The sequence below is a fragment of the Macrotis lagotis genome, chromosome X (assembly GCF_037893015.1).
Source record: "Macrotis lagotis isolate mMagLag1 chromosome X, bilby.v1.9.chrom.fasta, whole genome shotgun sequence".
Lineage (NCBI taxonomy): Eukaryota > Metazoa > Chordata > Mammalia > Peramelemorphia > Peramelidae > Macrotis > Macrotis lagotis.
Window position 1 is genome coordinate 219886434 of NC_133666.1, and position 25798 is coordinate 219912231.

The 25798-nt window shown below is 35.4% G+C and overlaps 1 protein-coding gene across 4 annotated transcripts in view; it reads left to right on the forward strand.

Annotated features, from left to right (window-relative positions):
- Positions 1 to 25798, forward strand: part of KIAA0825 (KIAA0825 ortholog) — a 547976-nt gene that overhangs the window by 248055 nt on the left and 274123 nt on the right. For all 4 annotated transcript variants that reach the window (XM_074206876.1, XM_074206877.1, XM_074206875.1 and 1 more), the window contains 2 exons: positions 13735 to 13968; positions 23546 to 23954. In XM_074206876.1, coding sequence (XP_074062977.1) covers positions 13735 to 13968; positions 23546 to 23954 — 643 coding nt within the window. The remainder of the gene's footprint in view (positions 1 to 13734; positions 13969 to 23545; positions 23955 to 25798) is intronic.

The window sequence follows — 25798 nt, forward strand, 5'->3', positions numbered from 1 at the left end:
ATTCCTTGGATTCAGTTAATCAATTAAGCTGTCATAATAACTCTAATAAGATGATCAAGTTTCTTAATTAGCAGCAAAATACAGCTTTCTTAAGAAACCTTTGTTTAAATTGGCAGTGGTTTTAATGCAAACTCAGCTGAGATAATCCGTCTGTTGCAATATTTGCAAACTGCAATTGATACATCTAAAAAATTAATTCATATGTCCACATAAAAGTGGAAATACTAAATTATTCTTAACTTCACTGGGATTCTGTTTTTTGCTTTTATATGATACGAAGAATTCCAGAATTTAGAACTAGAAGAGGCTAGAATAATATAGTTATTTAATAGACAAGGAATCTGAGGCAGGCCTGGGGCAAGACACTGGGCAAGCCCAAACAAGGAATTGTATATTCCTGGCATAGTCATAGTAATTCTTGCAATTTATTACAAAATTAATATCAATGTGACATGAAAAGATGAATTCTGGGCTGCTTTAAAACATTTTCAAAATATAAAATTAAAAGTTTTCCTGTCACATCTTTTATTTTCTCTGCCCAGAAAAATTAAATGATTTATATATAATCATAACCATATCATTCATAGGAGAAAATAATAGAACAAAGGTCTCTTACCTTCCCTGTTGAATATTATTCATTTTTTACCTTGTGTTAATTTTTTAAATTGTAAATGAAGAACATAGCTACTCCTTTTACACTGAATAATGAAATTGACTTCTTGAAATCACTATTATAAACTTAACAGATACCACTAGAGGATAAGTGAAAATAGAAAAAAAAAAGAGAGAAAGAGGTAAAATGGCCAGATATTTTCCTATGGTCAGAGTTTGTCACAATGAATGTTCTTTACCATAGCTTCAGATACCACTTGTTTTCTCTAAGTGCAGAAACTTTACTATTCTGTCTTTTTTAATTGTTTTAATTAAATGTACTTTCTTTTAGATTCCTGTGATTTTTGTTTAAAACAAAGCAAAGTTAATGTTTTTAGTAACTAGATAAAAGACATCCCTTTGCCCTGTGATTAAATGTGGGATTCCATAAAATACATGTGGACCAGAAATATGAAAGCACCAAATAAAACAGAAATGCTGACCAAGAAAGGAGAAGCAGGGAGTCTGCCTTAGAAGGGCAGAGAGGTAAAGTAGAACCATTATAGAACTGGAGGAAAGCAATTGTTTGGAGAGAGAGGAATAAGAGAGAGAATCAGAGCTGAGCACTGTAGAAGTTGGAGGTCAGCAGCAAGGCCTGCTGAGCCTAGAGTTCATTGGAGAAAGTTCTGTGTGATGGCCTGGCCAGAGATACCATAGGAGCCAACTCCAAGATATCATCTTTGCTAGCCTGTTTCCTTGAGGTTGGAAAAGAACCTCAAGAGGCAAATGGCACTAGGATTGTGAGTCTGAAAGGATATTGTCTTCTTATTGTGGTAGGGAAGTAAAGAAATTAGAAGAGAATTTGAGGGATTAACTATCTTGTATCTTAAATGCAAAAACTTTACTTTTCTGTCTTAATTAAAGGTGCTTGTTTATGGACTTTTGACCAAGCATAGAGTCAGAGTCAGTAAGTGTTTATTAAGGATTTGCTATGTGCCAGCTTCTGTGATAAGTACTGATGATAGAAAAAAAAAGCATGAGTGCCTGCCCTCCAGGAGCTCACAATTTATTGAGGAAAGTCAACACATACAAAGAAGCTGAAAAGGAGGGGCTTTTGTATTGGTCTGGGCTCAGGCCATGATCTGAACACCTAATGACCCCAAATATCGTATGAAACCTGGGAAGTTGTAAAGGGTCCCAGAAATATGTGAGGAAACCATAGAGCGTTAACTTCAATACTTCAAAGGTCTGTGATTTCATCCTTCTCATGTTCCCTTCCCCATAAATGGATCATACCCACTTATTGTCTTAATATAATAAATTTAATGAATTAAATTTTTTGAGGAAAAAGAATGACAAAAGTATCACTTAAAAATATTATACATTAAACTAATTGAGCAGTTTCATTCTGTCAACACTTTGTCATCATATTATGTTAGAAAATACTTTTTCATGCAAAAAATAATAAATTAAATTTATAAAACTATAAAATGATCTGTTATAAAAGTTAGAAATGTTTAAAATGATGTCATTTTTGCCTTTTTTAGTAATTTCAATTTTTTCTTTGACTTTATCTTACTCTTTAGTAAAGAATGATTTATTTTCTTAGCAAAATCTTTCCTATCAACTTTGAAACCTTACATTTCCATTTTGGATTTCACTAGATTCTATTTAAGACATGAGAAAGCACTGAGAAAAGAATATAACTGTATTTATATATGTAGAACAGGACCTGTATTACATTACTTTCTGTCAGGAGGAGGGGGAAGGGACAAAAATGTGAAACTCAAAACCTTACATTGATTATTGAAAACTTCTTATTGTTGCATGTAGGTGGAAAAATAAAAAAAAATTTAAATATTTTTAAAATGGTGTAACCATACCAATAGGAGGTACTGACCTTATTGTTACTGTTATTGTCACAAATATTTTTTTTTAAATTATATCTTTCCATGATCATCTTATACCTAGATAGGGTATAACTAAATGATTGATATTTTGAAAAAAATGCTCATTATTACATTATAGACATTTATTTTGAATTTTTGTTACTATAGTTTACACACTTTCCCTCTTTTTTCTTTATATATATATATATATATATATATATATATATATATATATTATTAAAGATATTATTTGAGTTTTACAGTTTTCCCCCAATCTTACTTCCCCCCACCACAGAAAGCAATCTGTCAGTCTTTACTTGTTGCACATTGATCCAAATTGAGTGTGACGAGAGAGAAATCATAGCCTTAAGGAAGAGACAAGAAGTCTAAGAGGGAACAAGATCAGACAATAGGAAATCTATTTTTTTCCTAAATTAAAGGAAATAGTCCTTGAACTTTGTTCAAACTCCACGGCTCTTTATCTAGATACAGATGGTATTGTCCTTTGCAGACAGCCCAGAATTGTTCCGATTGTTGCACTAATGGAATGAGCGAGTCCTTCAAGGTTGAACATCACCCCATGTTGCTGTTAGGGTGTACATTGTTTTTCTGATTCTGCTCATCTCACCCAGCATCAGTTCATGCAAATCCCTCCAGGCTTCCCTGAAATCCCGTCTCTCCTGGTTTCTAATAGAACAATAGTGTTCCATGACATACATATACCACAGTTTGCTAAGCTATTCCCCAACTGAAGGACATTTACTTGATTTCCAATTCTTTGCCACCACAAACAGGGCTGCTATAAATATTTTTGTACAAGTGATTTTTTTTACCCTTTTTCATCATCTATTCAGGGTACAGACACAGTAGTGGTATTGCTGGGTCAAAGGATATGCTCATTTTTGTTGCCCTTTGGGCATAGTTCCAAATTTCTCTCCAGAAAGGTTGGTTGAGCTCACAGCTCCAACAACACTGTAATAGTGTCCTAGATTTCCCACAACCCTTCCAACAATAATCATTATCCTTTCTGGTCATATTGGCCAATCTGAGAGGGGTGAGGTGGTACCTCAGAGAAGCTTAAATTTGCATTTCTCTAATATTTAATGATTTAAAGCAATTTTTCATATGGCTATGGATTGCTTTGATTTCCTCATCTGTAAATTTCCTTTGCATATCCTTTGACCATTTGTCAATTGGGAAATAACTTATTTTAAAAAAAGACTCAGTTGTCTGTATATTTTAGAAATGAGTCATTTATCAGAATCAGTAGTTGTAAAGATTTTATGTCAATTTACTTCATTTCTTTTGATCTTGGTTACAGTGGTTTCATCTGTGCAAAAGCTTTTTAATTTAATGTAATTGAAATCATCTAATTGGTTTTTGGTGATGTTCTCCAACTCTTCCTTAGTCATAAACTGCTCCCCTTTCCATAGATCTGACAGGTAAACTAGTCCTGGATCTTCTAATTTGCTTATAGTATTGTTTTTTATGTCTAAGTCCTGTAACCATTTGGATCTCATCTTGGTAAAGGGTGTGAGGTGTTGGTCTAATCTAAGTTTCTTCCATACTAACTTCCAATTATCCCAGCAGTTTTTATCAAAGAGGGAGTTTTTATCCCAGTGGCTGGACTCTTTGGGTTTATCAAACATCAGATTACTATAATCATCTCCTGCTTTTGCACCAAGTCCATTCCACTGGTCCACCACTCTATTTCTTAGCCAATACCAGTTTTGATGACTGATGCTTTATAATATAATTTTAGATCAGGTAGGGCTAAGCCCCCTTCTTTTATACTTTTTTTCATTAAACTCCTGGAAATTCTTGACTTTTTATTTCTCCATAGGAATTTACTTACAATTTTTTCTAACTCATTAAAGTAATATTATAGAATTTTGATTAGTAGGGCACTAAACAGGTAGTTTAGTTTTGGTAGAATTGTCACGTTTATTATATTAGCTCTACCTATCCATGAGCAATTGGTATTTGCCCAGTTATTTAAATCTGATTTCATTTGTGTGAGAAGTGTTTTATAATTGTTTTCAAAAAAGTTTCTGAGTCTGTCTTGACAAATAGACTCCCAGGTATTTTATATTGTCTGAGGTTACTTTGAATAGGATTTCTCTTTCTAGCTCTTCCTGCTGTATCTTGCTAGACATATATAGAAAAATTGAGGATTTATGAGGGTTTATTTTATAACCTGCAACTTTGCTAAAATTGCTAATTGTTTCCAGTAGTTTTTTGGATGATTTCTTGGGATTCTCTAGGTATACCATCATGTCATCTGCAAAGAGTGAGAGTTTTGTCTCTTCCTTCCCAATTCTAATTCCTTCAATTTCTTTTTCTTCTCTAATTGCTGAAGCTAACATTTCTAATACAATATTGAATAGTAGTGGTGATAGTGGGCACCCTTGTTTCACCCCTGGCCTTATTGGGAATGCCCTAGCCTCTCCCCATTGAATATAATGCTTGTTGATGTTTCAGATAGATACTGCTAATTATTTTAAGGAACAGTCCATTTATTCCTACACTCTCTAGTGTTTTTAGCAGGAATGTATGCTGTATTTTGTCAAAAGATTTTCAGCATCTATTGACATGATCATATAATTTCTGATAGGTTTGTTGTTGATATAATTGAGTATACTAACAGTTTTCCTAATATTGAACCAATCTTGCATTCCTGGGATAAATCCTACTTGATCATAATGTATTATCCTAGTGATAACTTGTTGTAATCATTTTGCTAAGATTTTATTTAAGATTTTTGCATCTATATTCATCAGGGAGATAGGTCTATAATTTTCTTTCTCTGTTTTAACTCTTTCTGGTTTAGGTAACAGCACCATATTGGTTTCATAAAGTTAGGCAGAGTTCCATCATTCCCTATTTTTCCAAAATGTTTATATAGAATTGGAACCAGTTATTCCTTAAATGTTTGGGAGAATTCATTTGTGAATCCATCAGGCCCTGCAGATTTTTTTCTTAGGGAATTCAATGATGGCTTGTTGAATTTCTTTTTCTGAGATAGGTTTGTTTAGGTATTTAATCTCCTCTTCATTTAACCTGGGCAACTTATATTTTTGTAAATATTCATCCATTTCAATTAGATTATCAAATTTATTGGCATAGAGTTGGGTAAAATAATTTCGAATTGTTACTTTAATTTCCTCCTCATTGGTGGTGAGTTCACCTTTTTCATTTATGATACTAGAAATTTGTTTTTCTTCTTTCTTTTTTTAATCAAATCAACCAGAGATTTATCAATTTTATTGGTTTTTTCAAAATACCAATTTTTGGTTTTATTTATTAATTCAATAGTTTTTTGCTTTTGATTTTATTAATTTCTCCTTTAATTTTTAGAATTTCTAATTTGGTATTTAATTGGGGATTTTTAATTTGTTCTTTCTCTAATTTTTTTAGTTGCATGTTTAGTTCATTGATTTCCTCTTTCTCCAATTTATTCATGCAAGCCTTTAAAGCTATAATATATCCCCTGAGAGCTGCTTTGAGTGAATCCCATAAGTTTGGGTATGTTGTTTCATTATAATCATTATCTAGGATAAAATTGTTAATTCTTTCTATAATTTGTTTTTTGGTCCACTCATTCTTTAAAATGAGATTATTCAGTTTCCAATTGGTTCTGGGTCTATATCTCCTTGGCCCAATATTGCATGTGACTTTTATTGCATTGTGATCTGAGAAAGATGTATTCACTATTTCTGCCTTTCTGCAGTTGATCATTAGGTTTTTATGTCCTAGTACATGGTCAGTTTTTGTATAAGTTCCATGTACAGCAGAGAAAAAAGTATATTCATTTCTATCCCCATTCCATTTCCTCCATAAGTCTACCACATCTAGTTTTTCTAACAATCTATTTACCCCCTTAACTTCTTCTTTGTTTATTTTATGATTCGATTTATCTAGATCTGAGAGTGGGAGGTTGAGGTCTCCCACTAGTACAGTTTTGCTGTCTATGTCTTTCTGTAGTGAATTCAGCTTCTCCTCTAAGAATTTGGTGCATATATATTCAGTATTGAAATAACTTTATTGTCTATGGTACCTTTTAGGAGGATAAAGTTTCCTTCCTTATCTCTTTTAACGCTATCTATTTTTTGCTGCTGCTTTGTCTGAGATAAGGATTGCTACCCCTGCTTTTTTTAAATTTCAGTTGAAGCAAAATATATTTTGCTTCAACCTTTTACCTTTACTCTATATGTATCTCTCTGCTCCAAATGAGTTTCTTGTAAGCAGCATATTGTAGGATTCTTGTTTTTAATCCACTCTGCTATTCACTTACATTTTAAGGGAGAGTTCATCCCATTCACATTCAAAGTTATGATTACTAATTCTTTATTTGCCCTCCATGCTTTCTTCCCTCTGCTTGTATTTTTCCCCTTCCCCACCCCCATCCATATTCTCCAGTATTTTGTTTCGGGATACCACCCCCTTCAGTGTTTGCCCTCCTATATCACCCCTTTCTTTCCCCTTTCCCTTTTTCCCTTTTCCCTTCCCTTAATTTTGTTAGTTCCCCCTTTTTTCCCACTCCCCTTCTCTTTCTCCATGACCCCTCCCCTTTTCACCTTTTAATACTTGAAAGGTTAGCTGATTTTTTAAGTTAATTAAGTATGTGTAAGTTGACTTTAAGCCAGGTCTGATGAGAAGAAGATTCAGATGTTTCTCATCTCCTCCCTTCTATTACCATAGGTATTTAGTACCTCTTAGTGTAATGAGATTTGCCCATTTAATCCCCTCCCTCCTCCCATCTCCTTCCTTGTCCCCCTTTTTAAGGAGGTAGTGTTTCTTTAGATCATTCTGAATCATAGAAAATTCTGTTTATCTGTCACTTCTAGCTAAATACATTCTATCTAATAGAGTTAAAATTCTTGAGAGTTATTAGAGTCTTTCTCACAAGTGGGGTTAAAGCCAGTTACATCTCATTGGATAGTAGTCTCATGGATAGGTCATGAATGTCTATTACTTCTGGCTAGATATAGTCTCTCAATTAGAGTTACAATTCTCAAGATCTATGAGAATCTTTTTCCCCTTGCTGGAATATAGCCAGTTTAAACTTATTGGATAGCAGTTTTTTTTTCTTTTATTGGCCCCCCCCTTTTTTTACCTTTTCATGTGTGTCTTGAAACTCCTGTTTGATGTCCAAATTTCTTTTTAGCTCTGGTCTTTTCATCAGGATTTTTCGGAATTCTTCCATTTTGTTAAATGTCCATCTTTTTCCCCTGGAAGAGAAGGTTCAGCTTTCCAGGATAGTGGATTCTTGACTGCATTCCAAACTCCCTTGCTCTTCAAAATATCTTTTTCCAGGCCCTTCGATCCCTTAATGTTGATGAAGCCACATCCTTACTGTGGTTCCTTGATATTTAAATTGTTTCTTTCTGGCTGCTTGCAGGATTTTCTCTTTTATCTGATAGTTCTGGAATTTGGCCACAACATTCCTTGGTGTTTTCATTTTTAGGGTGTTTTTCTGGAGGGGAACATTGTATTCTTTCAATAACTTCTTTGCCCTCTGGTTCCATGATATCAGGGCATTTTTCCATCACTAAATCCTGTAATATTAAGTCCTGGCTTTTTTTCTTTCTTCAATGTTTTCAGGAAGTCCAATAATTTTCAGGTTGCCCCTTCTCGACCTATTCTAGAGGTCAGTGGTTTTGCTGATGAGGTGTTTTAAATTTTCTTCTATTTTTTCTATTTTTTTGGTTTTCTTTGACTGACTCCTGCTGTCTCATGAAGTCATTAGTTTCTGCAGACTCCATTCTTTTTTTTTAGAGAGGAATTTTCTTCATTAACCTTTTGCAACTCCTTTTCCAATTGGTCAGTTCTACTTTTTGAAAGAGCTTTCCATCTGACAAATTGAGGTTTTAAGAGAATTATTTTCTTTTTGCATTTGCCTAATTGAGGATCTGAAAGAATTATTATCATTTTGTATTTGTCCAATTGTATTTTCTAAGGATCTGTTTTCTTGTTGCAAGGTATTAATTGTCTCTCCCAAATTTTCCAGTTGATTTTTAAACTCTTTCCTTATTTCTTCAAGGAAGTCTTTCTGTACTGAAGACCAGATCATATTCTCCTCAGAGGTTCTAGGTCTCTGAGTTAGGGTTTTTCCCTTCCAAGAATTTTTCTCTGGATCCACCTTTCCGCTGACCCTTCTTCATTTTGCTAAGACCTTGAGTTGGGGAGGGGCTGGTTCACAGGGGCTTGGGATCACTAGAGGCTTTACTCACTGAGTGTAATTTCTCTGGCTGCAGTAGGAGGTGCTGGTTGCTTCCTCTGGAGTGTCTGTGACCTTGATTGAAGCCTTCTCCCTTACCTTGAAGTGAGGGGTTGGAGCTAATGAATCCTTTTACCTTCAATCAATGGTGGGCTTTACCCTGGGGTGAGGTCATTCCTCTCCCTATTGTCAGCTGGGCTGGTTCTACTGGTCACACACCTGTACCTGAGGCAGAAGTAGTCTGCTATTGTTTGTTCTGGGAAGAGACTTCAGGAGAAATGGAGGCATGGGCTCAGAGTTCCTCAGACCAGAGGAGCCCAGGGATGGTGTCCATAGCTCTCCTGCACTGGAACTCTCCCTCCAGCCCTGTAGGCAAGCTCCAGAGGGTCAGCACACCTCTGTTCCCTTCTCGGGCCCTCAGACTGCCCCACTCCAATTCAGCCACTAGTCTGGCTGATCCAGGGCTGATCCACCCTCTGCGCCCAGACTCACCGGCCCGAATTTGTCTAATGCTGCTGAGGGAGACAAATCCTGAGGTAGATGTTCTTTCTCCTGGCTTTTCTTTCTGGGTTTTGTGGGTCATGTTTCTGTTAAGATGTTTCTTTCATATGATAGGGAAAGATCAGGAGACTTTAGAACTTTGCCTGTCTTCTTTCCGCCATCTTGGCCGGAAGTCTGTAATATATTTTTAATATCAGACACAACTGTTGAAAATTATTTAAAATTAGTGTGCATTTTTATACTATTTTATTAGGGAAGTTTCTAGCAGTATATCAGTTCATTGAAGAATGTAAGATATGTTGTAACTAAAAAATTATCCTCTCTCTTAAAATATTTGTATAATGACATAACTGCATATGAATATTTATATGTGCTACTTGCTTTAGACTTTTTAAAAAGAATTACTACAATTTTTTAGAAACATCTGAGCAATAATATGGTTTTAAATTTTTATAAGGTGCTTATTTTTTGCTGTATTTATCTCATCTCAAGTAACCAGAGCCTTTTACCTTAAGTAAAAACTTGTCTTTGAACTTGTCTTTTAAGAGAAGGCCAGTTGCTTGCAAGACAATGTGACATAGTAAATAGAGGACTGTTGGAGTCAGGAAGAATGGGGTTCAAATTGACATATATGACAAATTCTAGACAAATTACTTAATTTCTTATTGCCCCAGGCAACTCCCTAAGACTATAAGTTACTGAGAAGTTGCTGATCTATCTCCCAAGTTCCTCACACATTAAAACAAGTTAAAGTTAAAGAAATTTAGCAGAATTTCTGTTAGAAGAAGCTTTAGTGGCTTTCTTATCCAACACCTATTCCCAGTAGACTCTCCTCAGTGAGATACCCAGCCAGTCATCAAATCTTTACTTGAATATCTCCAGTGAGGGGAATTATTAGGAAATATTTTTTTTTCCTGCCTCTTTGCAATTTTCACCCATTTCCTCTAGTTTTGCCCTCTGGCACCAAAGAAACAAACCCAATTTCTCAGAAGACAGCCTTTCAAATACTTCAATAGCTTTTATTCCTCTTTCATCAAGACATTGATTCAAGTTTAACTTGCAGTCTATTTAAAATCTTTAGATTTTTTTTCAGTTGAGCTGCTGTATAACCCTGCTTCCCCTATCTTGTCTTTATGAAGTTGATTTCTTGAATTTAAACATTTATCCCTATTAAATTTCATTTTATTAGATGCAGCCCAGTTGTTTGGGCTGTCATAAGTTTTTGGATCCCAACTCTGCCCCTGAGTTAACTGTTCCTCTCAGATTTGTGTTTACTCTAAAAAAAATTTCTAGGGTACCTTTTGGGTTAAGGATGCATTTAATCCAATCTCTTATACTTTTATAGAAACATATCCTCTACAAAAACAAATTAATTTATCACACTATTGGCAAATTTGGTAAATAATTATTTTAACTAAGGTGTCAACACTTTCAAAGATGTCATTTTTGTATATGTTTAGCCTTCTATTGAAAAGCCAGGATATTTCTTATTTTTCTTAGTAACTTATATTTATGGTTCTGAGTAGAAGTAGGGCTAAAACCCTGAAGTCTTTCCCATTATAATCAACTTTATCTCTTCAAAAACCTGAATTAGTCATTGCCTTGTGAAAAGAAAAGTTGTCATTGAAAAGGAAAGCCGAGCTGCTTAATAAATCTCCAATGCACTTTGAGAAACACAAAAAAAATGCTCTATAGGTACATTATCACCACATATTTGTTGTCATGTGAAAAATGAAAAAAGTATTCAATTATATTTATCTTTCTAATATCAGAAAAAAGTAAGAAAAAAAGATCCCTAACACATAACAGTTTTCTAGAGCATCTATCTTCAAGAGCAACCAAATGACTCAAGATAGATCTAGAAAGCATCCTTATGTGTTACCTAGTGTAATCTCCTTATTATACAAAGTAACAAAGAGGCTAAGAGCAGGTCATGCAGACAGGACCATAAAAAAGAACCTATATCTCCTGACCAGGTCTGGACATGCTTTTAATGCAAAAAAAAATCACATAGATTATTGACAACTGTAAATGACCACTGTCTTCATACTGTAAGAAAATTGATGTTGTGTTACCCATGGCTTCAGATCTTTTTATTCATAATTAAAGAGAAAGATTTCTTCCTCTTCTGTCCTCAGAATTAATCTTAGTTTGATTAGTAATTTGTCTGGCCATTTCCCAGTCAAAAGGCATCCACTTCATTTCCAGTTCTTTGCCTCTACAAAAAGTGCTGCTATCAATATTTGGTGAACAGAATCTTTCTTTTTTTAATGAACTCCATAGGAAAGCTATTCCAGTCATTTCCACCAACTGTCAACCAAGTGAGCAATCCAACCTAATTAAAGCAACCCAACCTAGTTGAACCCAAGAGTCATTGGAATATAACCCTGCTTCCATCTAATACCCTAAGTTACCTTCTGGAAAGCAATCCCTGTGGAGATATAATCATGCTATTTTTTTCAGCTCCTTAAGACTCAGAAAAAAAGAGTTGATGCCAACAAAGTCTTTGGCATTGTCAAATACTTCAGTAACAGAAACTGATATGATTCTTATCAAGTAGAAATACCATAGAGCCTTTACACTTGACTTTCAGTTGAAACTTTATGGCCTAGCACAGTGTACAGTCTCTCTGAAATAGATGTGAGTGCCTTTAGAGTAAGTGCTATCTTTTCTATTTTTATTTCCATTGCTTTGCACATTTTATTATTAAGTTGTTTCTGGCTCTTTGTGACCTCATTTGGGATTTTCTTGGCAATGTTAATGAGCTGTTTGCCATTTCCTATTCCAACTCATTTTACCGATGAAGAACTGAGGAAAATAAGAATTAAATGATTTTTCCCGGGTGACATAGCTAGTAAGAGTCTGAGGCCATATTTGAAGTTACAAAGATGACTCTTCCTGACTCCAGGCCCAGGACTCTGTCCACTGCACCACTGAGCTGCTCTCTTTGGATCTAGTAAGTCCTTAATAATATTTATTTAAGGATATTTTCTTAGTTAGTGTAATTCAGGTGAGATAACCTGGGAGAGAACCAAGGGGTCATTGCATGGCTGAAGAGTAGGGTTTTATAAGGGAAGGGAGAGACTTCTGCTTGTTCAAGCAATCCCATTTTATCTCATCTCTTCCAATAGACTACCCCTTCTATAATCTTCATTTTCAAACAGGTTACCAGGATTTTGATTGGGATTGGGTATGACTAGCCTGAACCTCAAAGGAAGAGAAAACTGGAAGTAGTACCGAGTAGTATTGTACAAGGGGTATTCCATCTCCCCTGACTCAATGAGCTGAGAATGAGTGAAGGTGAAACCAGTACTAAGTGTACTGAGTAGCAAGAGAATCTGTGGCATCAGAAGAGTGCTAGATTTCAGTAATGGCTAATAGTTAGAAACAGTAGGAGAGGAAAAGATTTAAGATGAAGGGAAGTGTTGGCTATGGAACAGGCATTCCAGAAGGCATAATGGAAGGACTGGATGGAATTTGGTTGAAAATTTCTGATGGAAATATTGAGATGAGAATGAGGAATCCTGTGGTGTGGGGGTTAGAAACTGAGGTTTGGCTGATGTTCTGCAGGAATTCAGAGTCACTGGGATGTGAAGGGTATGACCAGGTCTGAGAATGCTCATCATTGAGTGGAGGGTGTCACTTGTCTTTCCAACAGAGTTTGGAGATCAGTCTGAAGACAAGAGATGGGATACATAAATCAGATGGCCAGATTGGAAACCTTGCCTCACAGCTCCTCAGCCTCCAAAGTTTGGAGATTAGACAATGTGCTTGTCTTTCCATAATACCTAACCTTTACTATATATCTTTGTGATCTTTTCCATTTTTTTTGTGGTTGTGAGCTGTTTTGAATAGCATTTCTACTATTACCAGTGATTTGAAGACTTCTTTCATATAGTTGTTTCTAATTTGTAATTCTTCTCTTGTGAATTTTTTGTTCATATCCTTTAATTTGCTCCTACTTGCATATCTTTTTTTTTTAGCTTTTTTGCAAGGCAAATAGGGTTAAGTGGCTTACCCAAGGCCACACAGCTAGGTAATTATTAAGTGTCTGAGGTGGGATTTGAAATCTGGTACTCCTGACTCTAGGGCTGGTGCTCTATCCATGGCGCCACCTAGCTGCCCCCATACTTGGATATCTTGAAGGTCAAACCTTTATAAGAGAAATTTGTTTATAAAATTTTTTAATTTTGTTTTTCATTTGATCTCTTCTTATATTAGATACATTCATTTTGCTTGCATAGAAACTTTTTGTTTTCAAGTCATTGAATTTATATATTTTATCTTTTGTAATTTCATCTTTCCTTTGTTTGGTTAAGAATGCATCCCTCACATATAAGCTATAAAAGTTATGTTATCTGCTTCTCCTAATTTTTGTTAATTTATTTTAGATCTTTCCAGCCACATGACTTTAAATTGTGAATTCTTCTTCTATACTGGAACCTTAATCTAAATTATTATGAACCAAAAAAGGCACAAGTGATTGTAGCATTCCCTTTCATCTCTATGGCTTTTCCCCCTCTGAATTTGCAGCTATAAGTAACATGGAGTCTGAACCTGAAATCATCAAATACTTAAAGTTGACATTGACTGAGACAGTCAAGAGGATCATAAAGCAGATAACTTCATTGTTGACTTCTTGGGAAGCAGCTGGAAGCTGTGGAGCATACCCACATAAACAGACTTTTCCTGAAAGTTTACTTAAGGCAGTTCCAAAGGAATGGAGTTACAGTACAAAAGAAATGAAAAGAAAAGAATTGGGAAAGGGTAAGTAAGTGTCCCCCTCACATTAAAACAACAGGAGACTGGGAAAAATATTTCCTGTTGTGTTTACTTTTATTAATCAGAAAGAATTAGAATCATTAAGTATGACCTTAAAATGAATATAAGATGATTTCTCATACAGTAAAATGTTTTAAGAGCTTTTTTTTTCTTTACTAGGAGTCATATGATCAAATGACTAGAAATGACAGTTCTAGAAATACTAGTGATATCAGAAATGATAATAACCTCCATACATGTTTTACATCTGACATCAAATTTAGCATTTCTTCCTATGGTACACCATATGTTCTTTTTTTACTCCCCCCCCCCCCCAGTTTTTGGAACATATTATGCAATTCTAGGGCAGCTAGATGGATACAAGTGTATACCAGACCTGGAATAAAGTTCAAATTTGGCCTCAAAAACTTAAAGCTGTGTGACCTTGGGCAACTCACTTAAAGCTCTTTGGCTCTATTTCCTCATATGTAAAATGAACTGGAATAGGAAATGACAAACCACTCCAGTTTCTTTGCCAAGAAAACTCCAAATGGGATCAAGAAGAGTTAGATATGACTGAAACCACTGAACAACACAACATGCTATTTAAATTAATTCCTCTTAGAAGGCTATTGTAGGGGATGGCTGGGTGGCACAGTGGATAGAGCACTGGCCCTGGACAAATTTGGCCTCAGACACTTAATAATTACCTAGCTGTGTGGCCTTGGATAAGCCACTTAACCCCATTGCCTTGCAAAAAAAAAACTTTAAAAAAGGCTATTGCATAACATAAAATTCTTACTGGTCAGAAATTTAGTTTATGTTTTCCTTATTTTTTTTCTGAATTATGTTGCATTTCTACCCTAGCTGTCTTAAGGACAAAAAACAGCATCCAATCCAGTCATTGCTCAAACATAATCGATAGACTATTTTTTTCTAATGCAAATAGTTCAGAACACCACATATTATTGCCTGTTGAGTGCATTAACCATCTCAGATTAATGGGCATCAATTTTGGTGTGTTCCTGAATGCATTTTATTTTATTTTATTTAACATTTTAACATTTTATTTGTTTTTCAATTATATACAATAGTAATATGTGTCCATCATTTTTTGCAAGGCTCTGAATTCTTCAATTTTCCCCCCCACCCTCCCGCCTGCCACAGAAGGCTGTCTGATAGTCTCTACATTGTTTCTATGCAATACGTTGATGTAAACTGAATGTGTTATAAGAGTAAACATAAACCCCCTCCCCCCACAAGAAGATGAGAAACATCAAGAAGAGAGAGAGAGAGAGAGAGAGAGAGAGAGAGAGAAATGTACTTCAGTCTGGGTTCAGATTTCAATGGCTCTTTCTCTAGAGTGAGTTGCTTTCTTTATCATACCAGAGAAGTTGCTTCAATATTTTCCCCACAGTTGCTATTACTAGCTGTACCTCCACTCTATTCCTCCCCACTCTCATTTATTCTATTCTCTCTCTCCTTTCATCCTGGCCCTGTCCAAAAGTGTGTTGTATCTGAGGACCCTCTCCCTCGATCTTCCCTCTCTTCTATCACCTATTCCCCCTTCCCTCCCACCATTCCCCCTTATCCCATCCCTTTCTTCTTATTTTTCTCTAAGGTAAGATAGATTTCCTCACCCTATTAAGTGTGTATGCTATTTCCTCTGAGCCATTTCTGATGAGAATGAAGGCTCACTCATTCCCCCTTGCCTACCCCTTTTCCACAACATTGAAAAAGCTTTTTCTTGACTCTTATGTGAAATCTCTCAGCTTCTTCTTCATCTCCTTTCCCTTCCTCTCAGTACTTTCCTTTATCACCTATTGACTCCATCTTTTTACTATATTATACCATTATATTCCGCTCCTTCCAACAGCTCTAATAAATGAGAAAATTCATATGAGTTATCAATATCTTCTTCCCATGCAGGAATACAAACAGTTCAACATCATCAAGTTCCTCATAGTCCCTCTCTTCCACTCCCTCTATGGTTCACCAGAGTCCTGTACTTGGAGATCAAACTTTGTGTTCAGCTCCAGTCATTCCAACAGAAAAGTTGGAAAGTCCCCTGCTTCATTGAAAGTCCATCTTTTCCCCTGAAAGAGGATGTTCAGTTTTGCTGGATAGTTGAGTCTCAGTTGTAAACCAAGATCTTTTGCCTTTTGGAATATCATATTCCAATCCCTATGAGCCCTTAATGTAGATGCTGCCAGATCCTGTGTAATCCTGACTATGGAGCCTCAGTAGTTGAATTGTTTGTTTCTGGCAGCTTTTAGAATTTTCTCTTTGACTTGGGAGTTTTGGAATTTGGCTATAATCCTGGAAGTTTTCTTTTTCAGGAGGTGACCAGTGAATTCTCTCAATTTCTATTTTACCCTCAGCTTCTAGAATCTCAGGGCAATTTTGCTGTATTATTTCTTGAAAAATGAAGTCTAGGCTCTTCTCCTGGTCATGGCTTTCAGACAGCCCAATAATTTTTAAATGATTTCTTCTGGATCTGTTTTCGAGGTCGGTTGTTTTTCCAATGAGATATTTCACATTTTCTTCTAATTCTTGGCTTTTTTGGAAGAGTTCTATTTCTTCCTCATTTCTTGCAAAGTCATCAGCTTCCTTTACTTCCATTCTGCATTTGAAGGAGTTATTTTCTTCAGAGAACTTTTTTATCTCCTTTTCCAGTTGGCCAATTCTGCTATTTAAGGCATTCTTCTCATTTCCTTTGTTTTTCTTTTTCCATTAGGCCTAAACTGGTTTTTAATATATTATTTTCTTCAGTATTTTTATGTATCTTTCCAAGGTTTTGATTTGGTTTTCATGGTTTTTCTGCATCACTCTCATTTCTCCTCCCAATTTTTCCTCCATCTCCCTTAATTGCTTTTCAAAGTCTTTTCTGAACTCATCCATAGTCTGAGCCCATTTTCTTTTTCTCTTGGAGGTTTTGGATATGGAAGCTTCAATTTTGTCATCATCTGAGTATGTGTTTTGATCTTCCATGGGACTAAAATAATTCTCTATGGTCAGATTCTTCTTTTTCTATTGTTTACTCATTTCCTCAGCCCAAGATTAATTTATAGCACTTCCAAGGTTTTGGGGTTGTTTGTTTTCTTGGGGGGGACACCCCACTGGGACCTTTATTCCTTCAAGGTCTTATGATTTCTAGCCTGTCCTTTGATATGTAGATGACCACAGCACTATGCTCTGCCCTGGGGGCTATAAGGAGGGATCCAGCTTGGTTATTTAGTATGGAAGCCCAAACTGCAATATCTGAGTGTAGGCAAACAGCAGAGTCCTACCATGAGGGAGAGCAGAGAAATCTCTGCAGACTGCCCTTACTGTCTTTGGGGGTGCAGGCTGCTTTCTCCAGATTCTCACTGAAGATTCTGTGGCCTGTGCTCCTCACTCCACACTCCTTCTGGTGTAGCAGAGTTCTCTCCCCACCCCTTCAAGCTGTTGCTGGTGATCTCTGGGTTGAGCTGGGCTGGGCTATGCCATGGCTTTTTTCCCCAACCCCTGGTCCTGGTGAAACACACCTTTTTGGAGGAACTTCTAAGTTATCTTGAACTGGGAAAATGTGTAACTCAGTCTTTCTATGGGTTCTACCCCTCTAAATTTTGGCTAGAGCCATAATCTGTTGGCTTTTGGAGTTTGGGGGGAAGGAGTTCCCAGGAAATGCTGCCTTCACACTGTCATCTTGGCTCCGCCCCTGAATGCATTTTATTTGAATGAGGCAGTTTGATATAGGGACTTGAGTATTCAACTAATAATTACAAAGACACTGGTTAAAATCCTTTCTTTATAAATATTTACTAAGCATCCATGTGACTAGTATCTATGGGCTGATATCTCTCTGAGCCTCAGACCTTTGTGAGACTTAAAGTGATATTTTTAAAAAGTGATTTATTGTTATTTTCATTGGCTAGTTATCAGTTTCAAATTTTTCCTTTCTAGTTGTTCATTCTAAATTGTTTTTTATTTAGTTATTTTTGCTTTCTTGGATTTTCCCCATTGCTTCCTTTTGTTCTTTTATTTCTTATATAGATCTTTTAAAATTTTGCAATAAAATCATTTCCTTATATATTATTCAGGTAACTTTTTCTTATATACTTTGCACTGATACCAAATATCCTGTCAACACATGTTTCTTCAGTTATTCTCTGTGTATATCTTGAATACCAGGTAGTTTTCTTGCCACTACCTTACATTACAAACACAAATCAAATTTTTTATCTGGGACCTTTTATATCAGTGCTTTAATTCCACCCAAGGACTATGAAATTGCCCTTGAATCCTGTAAAGCCATTTAATTCAAATCAGAAAATGTCAAATTTTCATTATTAAAGTTTTTCTTTGTCCCGAAAGTTATTGCTATCTTTCTTTCATTCTGTCTTTGGGACATTTCATATATCTTGTACCTTTCTTGAAGTCACGGTTATTTAAACCCATTAAATCACATGTGCAGTGCTATTTTATAAGTTGTTCTCAAACTCTTATTACTTTCCATGTTCTTCCTTCCTACTTTGTCAGTCCAGTTTTGAATTCATTCCCACCCCATCCCCTTTTAGAAAAATAAAATCAAAGAGCAGTCTGAAATTATCTTTATAAGCCCTTTATAAGCCTTGTTTCTTTTCTTTCTATAGACTGTATCTTCACAGTCCAAAAGGTGAAGGATTAAATGAGAACAATTAATACTATGTTATTACCCTGAATTGACCATTGTCATGACCAGTGAGTTGAGAATTCTGCATTATAGTCAAGAGAATTTTTGGTTGTTTTTGTTTTTGTTTTTTGTCTAAGGCAACACTTTTCCTTGAAACTTGCACTGTTTCAGGAGCATAGATAACTAATCAATCGAGGGTACCAGACCTCACAGAAAACACATTAGAAGCTATAGACTCCCTATAACTCTTCCGTGATTTCCACCACATTTGCTGGTAGTCATTTTTAATCTGCATTCATGGACACTGGTTTATAGGGATTCCTCCACCACCTTTAAAGTATAGTCTACCTTGGGCAAGCCACTTAACCCCATTTGCCTTGCAAAAAATAAAAATAAAAAAATAAAGTACAGTCTAAACTTATGTCTCCTTGCAAAGGAAAGTTGAGTCTCTTTTCCCTTTGTGGGTTGTCCTGCCCTCTGAACTGTCAAGGAAGTGGCATTTTTTTAATTCCCTCAGAGCTTTACTGAATAGAGAGCACCCATGACTAGATTTGAAAATATTCTGGTTCACATCAACCTTAGGTTTCTAAAGAGTTTTTCATAACCAAGGTGTTGCTCAACAGTTTTTCCTGTACCTATCTCTGCATAGATTTGAATTCACTTCTCATTCTGTGGCTAAGTAAATTTTAAAAATCAAATCAAGAAATACTTACTGAACACCTATTTCAGAACCTATTTTGGTAGGCCCTGGGGACAGATGGGATGCCACAAAGCATAAGGAGCTCACATAAATATATAAACAGATAAGAAGAAAAAAATTTAAAACCACTTGAAAAGGGAAGATCTCATAAAACAATAAATTTAGAAAGTAACCTTTCTTTTTTTGTTTTTTTGCAAGGCATTAGGCTTAAGTGACTTGTGCAAGGTCACACAGCTAGGTAATTAATTATTAAGTGTCCGAGGTTGGATTTGAACTCAGGTCCTCCTGACTCCAGGGCCTGTTCTCTATCCACTGCTCCATCTAGCAGCCCTGGAATTAAACTTTCTTATTCTTTGTAACCCTTACTTAAATAGATAGGTTATTTTTATTTATTTTGGAATCAAATTTCACACATTCAAAAGAATTCTTCCGGTTCTTAATGCTTTTTGAATAAATTAACTCAATAGTGGAATTTGTGATAAAATGTCACAACAAACGTGTCCCTATTGGAGAGAGAGTTTGCACCTTTGGGAACAGAGGAAAAACTTGATAATTAAATGTTATAAATGTCTCTCAAAAGCTCTTCATGGGGGTGGCTAGGTGGCACAGAGGATAGAGCACCAGTCCTGGAGTCAGGAGTACCTGATTTCAAATCCGGCCTCAGACACTTAATAATTATCTAGCTGTGTGTCCTTGGGCAAGCCACTTAACCCCATTACCTTGCAAAAACTAAAAAAAAAAAAAAAGCACTTCATGTATTTTATTATTGACATTATGTTTTGAAAAAGCAAAATCATTATCTTGAGTTGACATCTTTCACTCTTCTAAAGTTAATTGTTATGAATCCATTTTTTTTCCTAAGAGAATATAAGCTCTATCAAGGCAGGGAGATGTTTCATTTTGATTTGTATCCTCAATGCTCAGCCCAGTGTTTTTCAGACAGAGAATTAATGTTTATTTAATTAAATCAGATTTCACATATAATTTCAATTAATAGTCAATCAACATTTATTAATAAGTATAATCTAGAATTTTTATTGTGCTTTAAGGTTCACAAAGTGCTTGAAGTGACTTGCCCAGAGTTATACAGCTAGTAAATGTCTGAGGATGGATTTGAATTCAAGTCTTCCTAAGTCTAGATCTAATACTCTATGCTCTTTACCATCTAGCTGCCTCCATTCAGGTGTGTCAGTCACTGTGCTAAGCACAGGAAATAAAAAGAAAGGCAAAAATACTGTCTCTACTCTTAAGGAGTTTGCATTCCAATTGGGGAAAACAATATGTGAATAACAGTATACACATAAGATATATACCTAAACATATAAATATGCATTCACACATAGTAGATAGAAGGTATTCTCAGAGATTAGCGAAGTGTAAGACCAGTAAAGGTCTCTTCTTTTTTTTTTTGCCCAAAATCACATAGGAATTTTATTTTATTTTATTTATTTTTAATTTTCATCCAGTTATACATGCATATTTCCAAGTTACAAAAATTTCCCTCCACCCTTCCCAACCCCCCTCCCCACAGTAGGGAATAGTCAGGTTAGCATTTTACATAAATATTTTGTTAAACATATTTACAAATTAGTAATTTTGGGGATGAGGAGTTAGGATTAAGGGAAAGATACACAAGAGATAATGTTTATAAAGTATTCATTAGATTCAGTAGAGATGTTTTTTTTTCCTGTGTGTTTTGTTTTGTTTTGTTTTTCTTCCTCTGGTTGGGGATAATAAAGACCATTACCAGTGTAATACAGTTGTCCTAGCTCTCTGGGCTATGGAGAGGAGCTGCTTCCATCAGGGTTGTTCATCTCATAATGCTGTTGATGTATACATTGTTCTCTTGGTCTACTCCCTTCTCTCAGCATCAGATTCCATAACCATTCTATGCTTCTCTAGAGTCCAACCTTTTATGGCTTTTTATAGAATAAAGGCCTCCTCTTGCAGAAGGTGAGGTTCAAACTAGGTCTTGAAGAAAGCCAGGAAAGGCAAGAGACAAAAGTGAGAAAATAAAATCTTTCAGTCATGAGGATCAATCTTGCAGAGACAGAGACAGGATATGGAAACAGAATGTTTTGTAGAAAGAACAGCACTTAGACTGGTATAGATGTAACAAGAGTATGGGCATGAATAAATTGTAAGAAAGCTGAAAATGTAGGAAATAATCATGTGTTAAAGACTTAAATGCAAAACTAAGGATTTTATATTTGATCCTGAAAGTAATAGGGGATGACTTGAGTTTATTAGGGGAACCAGAAGTAGGGGCTGAGGAAAAGGAGATGACATGTTTAGAAATGTACTACAGGAAGATCACTTTGACAGCAAAGTCAAAGATGGACTGGAATGGGGAAAGAGGCTATTACAATAGTCCAGGGAAGATGTAAGATCTTGTACCAGGATAGTGACTTTGTGAATGGTGAGGAGAGATATACATATGTATAAGATGTGAAGGTTAAAAATAACAACACATTGGATTAGTGGAATGAATATGTATAAGGCGTCAAGCAGGACCCTGAGGTTATGGACCTGAATGACTGGAAAGATAGTACTCTTGATAGTAATAGGGGAAGATTTATGAGGAAAGATAATAAACTCTGTTTTGGACATGTTGAATTTGAGATGTTTATTAGATGTACATTCAAGATATCCAAAAGGGATTTGGGTATGATTGAAGCTGGGAAGACTAGATCTTGTACTACAATAAATCTGAGAATCATCTTCATGGAAATGATAATTGAGCCCTTCATTGTTGCTGAGACCACCAAACAAAATTAACAAATATTTATTGAGCATATAGTTTTGATTAAAGGCTCGGACACAGACATGGCAAGATATAGAACTGTCTAAGAGTCATTGATGTAGATAATATTGCAAGATGAGAATATAAGATTAGTCATAAGTCTGTGTATGTTTAATTGCAAATGAGTGATAAAATAAATAAGGTCAATGAGTTCAAAATGGAGTGGCTTAGATAGGTTAGCTGACAGAGTGGCTTGAACTGAGAAGAATAAGTAAGATTCATTGGTTTCAGAGGGACTGAGAGGATATTGCATGTAGGGGGAGCCACTTGGCAAAACTACAGTAGGAGAAAAACAAGGAGTGTTCGGGGAACAATTTGACTGAAATAGAAAATTCAGGTAAGAAAATTAGAAAATGTAACTGGAAAAGTAAAATTAAGGCTGATTGTGAAGAATTTTGAATTCAAGGATAAGTAGGGGTCACTGCAGGTAGTAGGAAGCCCGTTAACATTATGAGACAGAGAGTACTAAAATAGAAGGAATTGTTTATGAAGATTAACCTAATGTCATGGAGGATGGATTGGAAAGAGGAGAGAGTGAAGAAAAGGAGACTAGTTAGGAAAATATTGTAATATTGGCATTAGAGAATATAAACAGAAAAGAAAGGACATTAAAAAGGGAAAATTGACAAACATGGTCATTGATTGGATGGGGCGGGGCAGAGAAGGGTAAGAGGAGTCAAGTCCTCTTAAGATTTCTTAATTCTGCAATTGGTAGATCCCAATGAGGACCTGGTTTGCAGGGGAAAATTCATGAACATAGTTTGAGTCTTTAAGGTTATTCAAGTGAAAGTTTTCAGTAGGAAGTTGAAGATGGTTAGAAAAAGAATTTGGGCCAGACTTTGGGTATTGTCAGTTCAGATGATAGTTACATTCATGTCAAAGACTGAGATCTTTGAGGAAATGAAGTTAGAGAGAAAAATTTAAGGTTAAAACTGAATACGTATGAAGGAAAACTATGGACATATTGCAAGGAAGATGGAACAGCAAAGAAAACAAAAGAAAAATAGTTATATGGGTACAAAGTCATCCAAGACAGACATCTCAAAATGAATAAGATGGTCATAAGTGTTGTTGTGTTGAGATAGATCAATCAGTAAGAATAAGAACTAAGGAGAACCACCAAATTTGTTATTGAGAGTCATTGGGGACCTTTAGAATGTGGCCAAAGCAAAAGCCTAAATTCTGAATTTTCCTACCTTTCATGATTTCAGAACAGACCAAGAGTTGCTTCAATCTAAATTCTTAGAATGAAACATGTACAATAGACTACTGGATAGAGTTCCTACTGTCTGAAGATGTCAAGTACTTTATCTTCCCAATAATTTTCCTCCACAAAAATTAGACATCCCCATACAACACTCCAAGCAGCCCAAAGAGAGAACTTGAATGTTAGTGTTAATCATACCTTTGCTTCCTTTTTTCCCAGGCTTCACACGGTTTGCAGCTCAGGCGGTATCTATTGTAATCAGCGAGTTACCCACCATGATTGCATGTTTGCCTCCTCCAATTAAGTACTTCTTTTTTCTGTCTGAGAGAAAAATGTCAAAAAACTTTGTTGAATTGAAGAAAACTGGTCTGCTTGTCTGGAACCTGATTGTAATTATATGTCGGATAGTTGAGGATGGAAACACCTTGGAATTTTTAACCGGTACCTTGCTTGACAGTTGGAGTAAAGAGAAACTCGGTTTAGTTTCTGTGTGTTTAGAAAGCATTCTGGGAAAGCAGAAAAGTAACCCTAATCAAGTGACCCAGCGGGTAATACACAGGATAGAGCAGCAAAACCCCAACTGGATTGAAAGCCAGTTGCTGAAAGCAAGAAAATTGAGCACAGAATGGTAAGCAGCATGTGATGTTTGCAAATGATGTTTCTCTTTCAGTGGGTTTATTCAAACATATTCATGTTGGGAGCTTACAAACAAACAAAAACTGTGGTCCCATTAGCAGGAACAGTCATTTTACTAAATTAGTTTTACACTTGGGGAATTTGGAGAGCAAAGAAAAGATAAACTATTTCTTAAAAAATAGATTGTTATTACCTAGCTGTATGGCCTTGGGCAAGGCACTTAACCCCATTTGCCTTGCAAAAAAAAAAATAGATTGTTATAAAGTCACTGCCTTAAAAGTTGATCTATAGCTGAAACACTGAAACACAAGACTTCTTTAGTCATCATCACCCTAAGGTTTCTAATTTAAAAGGTAGACCGGGAGAATGTTGGGGAGATTTCAGTTTTTAGTCTTTTCTATTCTGCAAACAGTAACAGTTTAACTAAATAAATCGTGATGTGGAGATTGAATTAACAAGACAATGGATATAAAAGATTTTTTTTTTTTTTGCTTTCTCTGCTTCCATTATTAGAGGGAAAAAATACTTTTCATCTTGTAACCTGAGAGTCCTGGAGGGAGACTGAGCATAACAGACTAGGGAAATAAATGAACCTGTCTGTTTCTGCATGAAAGAATCAACTTTTTCATAGATTTGCTACCAAGGCTAATACTTATACTATTGTGAGGATTTTTAAGGCTGCTTGGCATATTTAAATATGGAAATAGAGTTCTCTTGAATTAAAAGTAACCTTCAATTTTAGAATTATATGACAGGAAATTTCACTTCTGAAAAATGCTTTCTAACATATAGATTATGACATTCCTGCCGATAAGAAGCATGCAGTATGTGTGCCCAGGAGTTCTTGCTACTGAATAAACCTGTTGACTACAAAAAACAAAACTGCCTTCCTCTGCCCCCAATCTGTACCGATGCTCTTCTAAAAGCATACTTGCATGAATAATATGTATATATCTGTAAAACTAATCTATATGAAGCCTTAGAAAACAAATTTGGAAAGGGTTAGCATTGACATTTATGGAAGCTATTTCTGTTGGTTTATGTTCCATTTATAAAAATAATAATTTGTAGGCAATTTGTGTTTCCTGGTTACCTTTGATTATTGTTGGAAACGATGTATGACTAAATTTACTCAATGAGATGTGGTGTTTTTATTGGTACTGGCACACTAAGGTATAGGAATTGGTTTCTATGGATGATGGATTGGTGAGAGTAACAAAATAGTGGTGTCAAGTAATAGCTTATTAACATTGACAGTGACCTTCTTAATCTTTACATTTATATTAAATACTAATTTACCAAGTTCACATTCAGTGACTAAAAGATTAAACCTAAATGACATTATTCATAGTGAGTGGTAGATATAAAGAGAAAAATAGAAGAGTTAAAAATAAATGCAACTCTGATTATGGTTTATAATTTATAATGTATCTGATTTTAAGTTTCCCCTTTTAAGCAATTTTAGTTTAAGGCCATTTTCTTGCTAAAGGTCTAGAGTCATTCACAGGAATGTCCTCTTAGAACATTATTTCCTTGCATTTGAATTTTAATTCAATTTCACAAATACTATCACCCTACTGAGGTGTAAGACTCTAGGCAATTAGCTATTTTTTAAAAATTTTGTTGCTTAGTGATTAGCCAAAGCATATTTAATGACCTTCTTAGCATGTGTTTCAGGTTTTTTTTAGGTTTTGCTAAGATTCTGAATAATTAAATAGTTAATACAATATTTATTCAATAAAACTGTTATAAAATTACTATAATAAGTAATTTTAGCATAATATCTTAGCTCAAAATGTTACATTTAACCAGTCTTTAGTTCCCTTTAGTAATGTT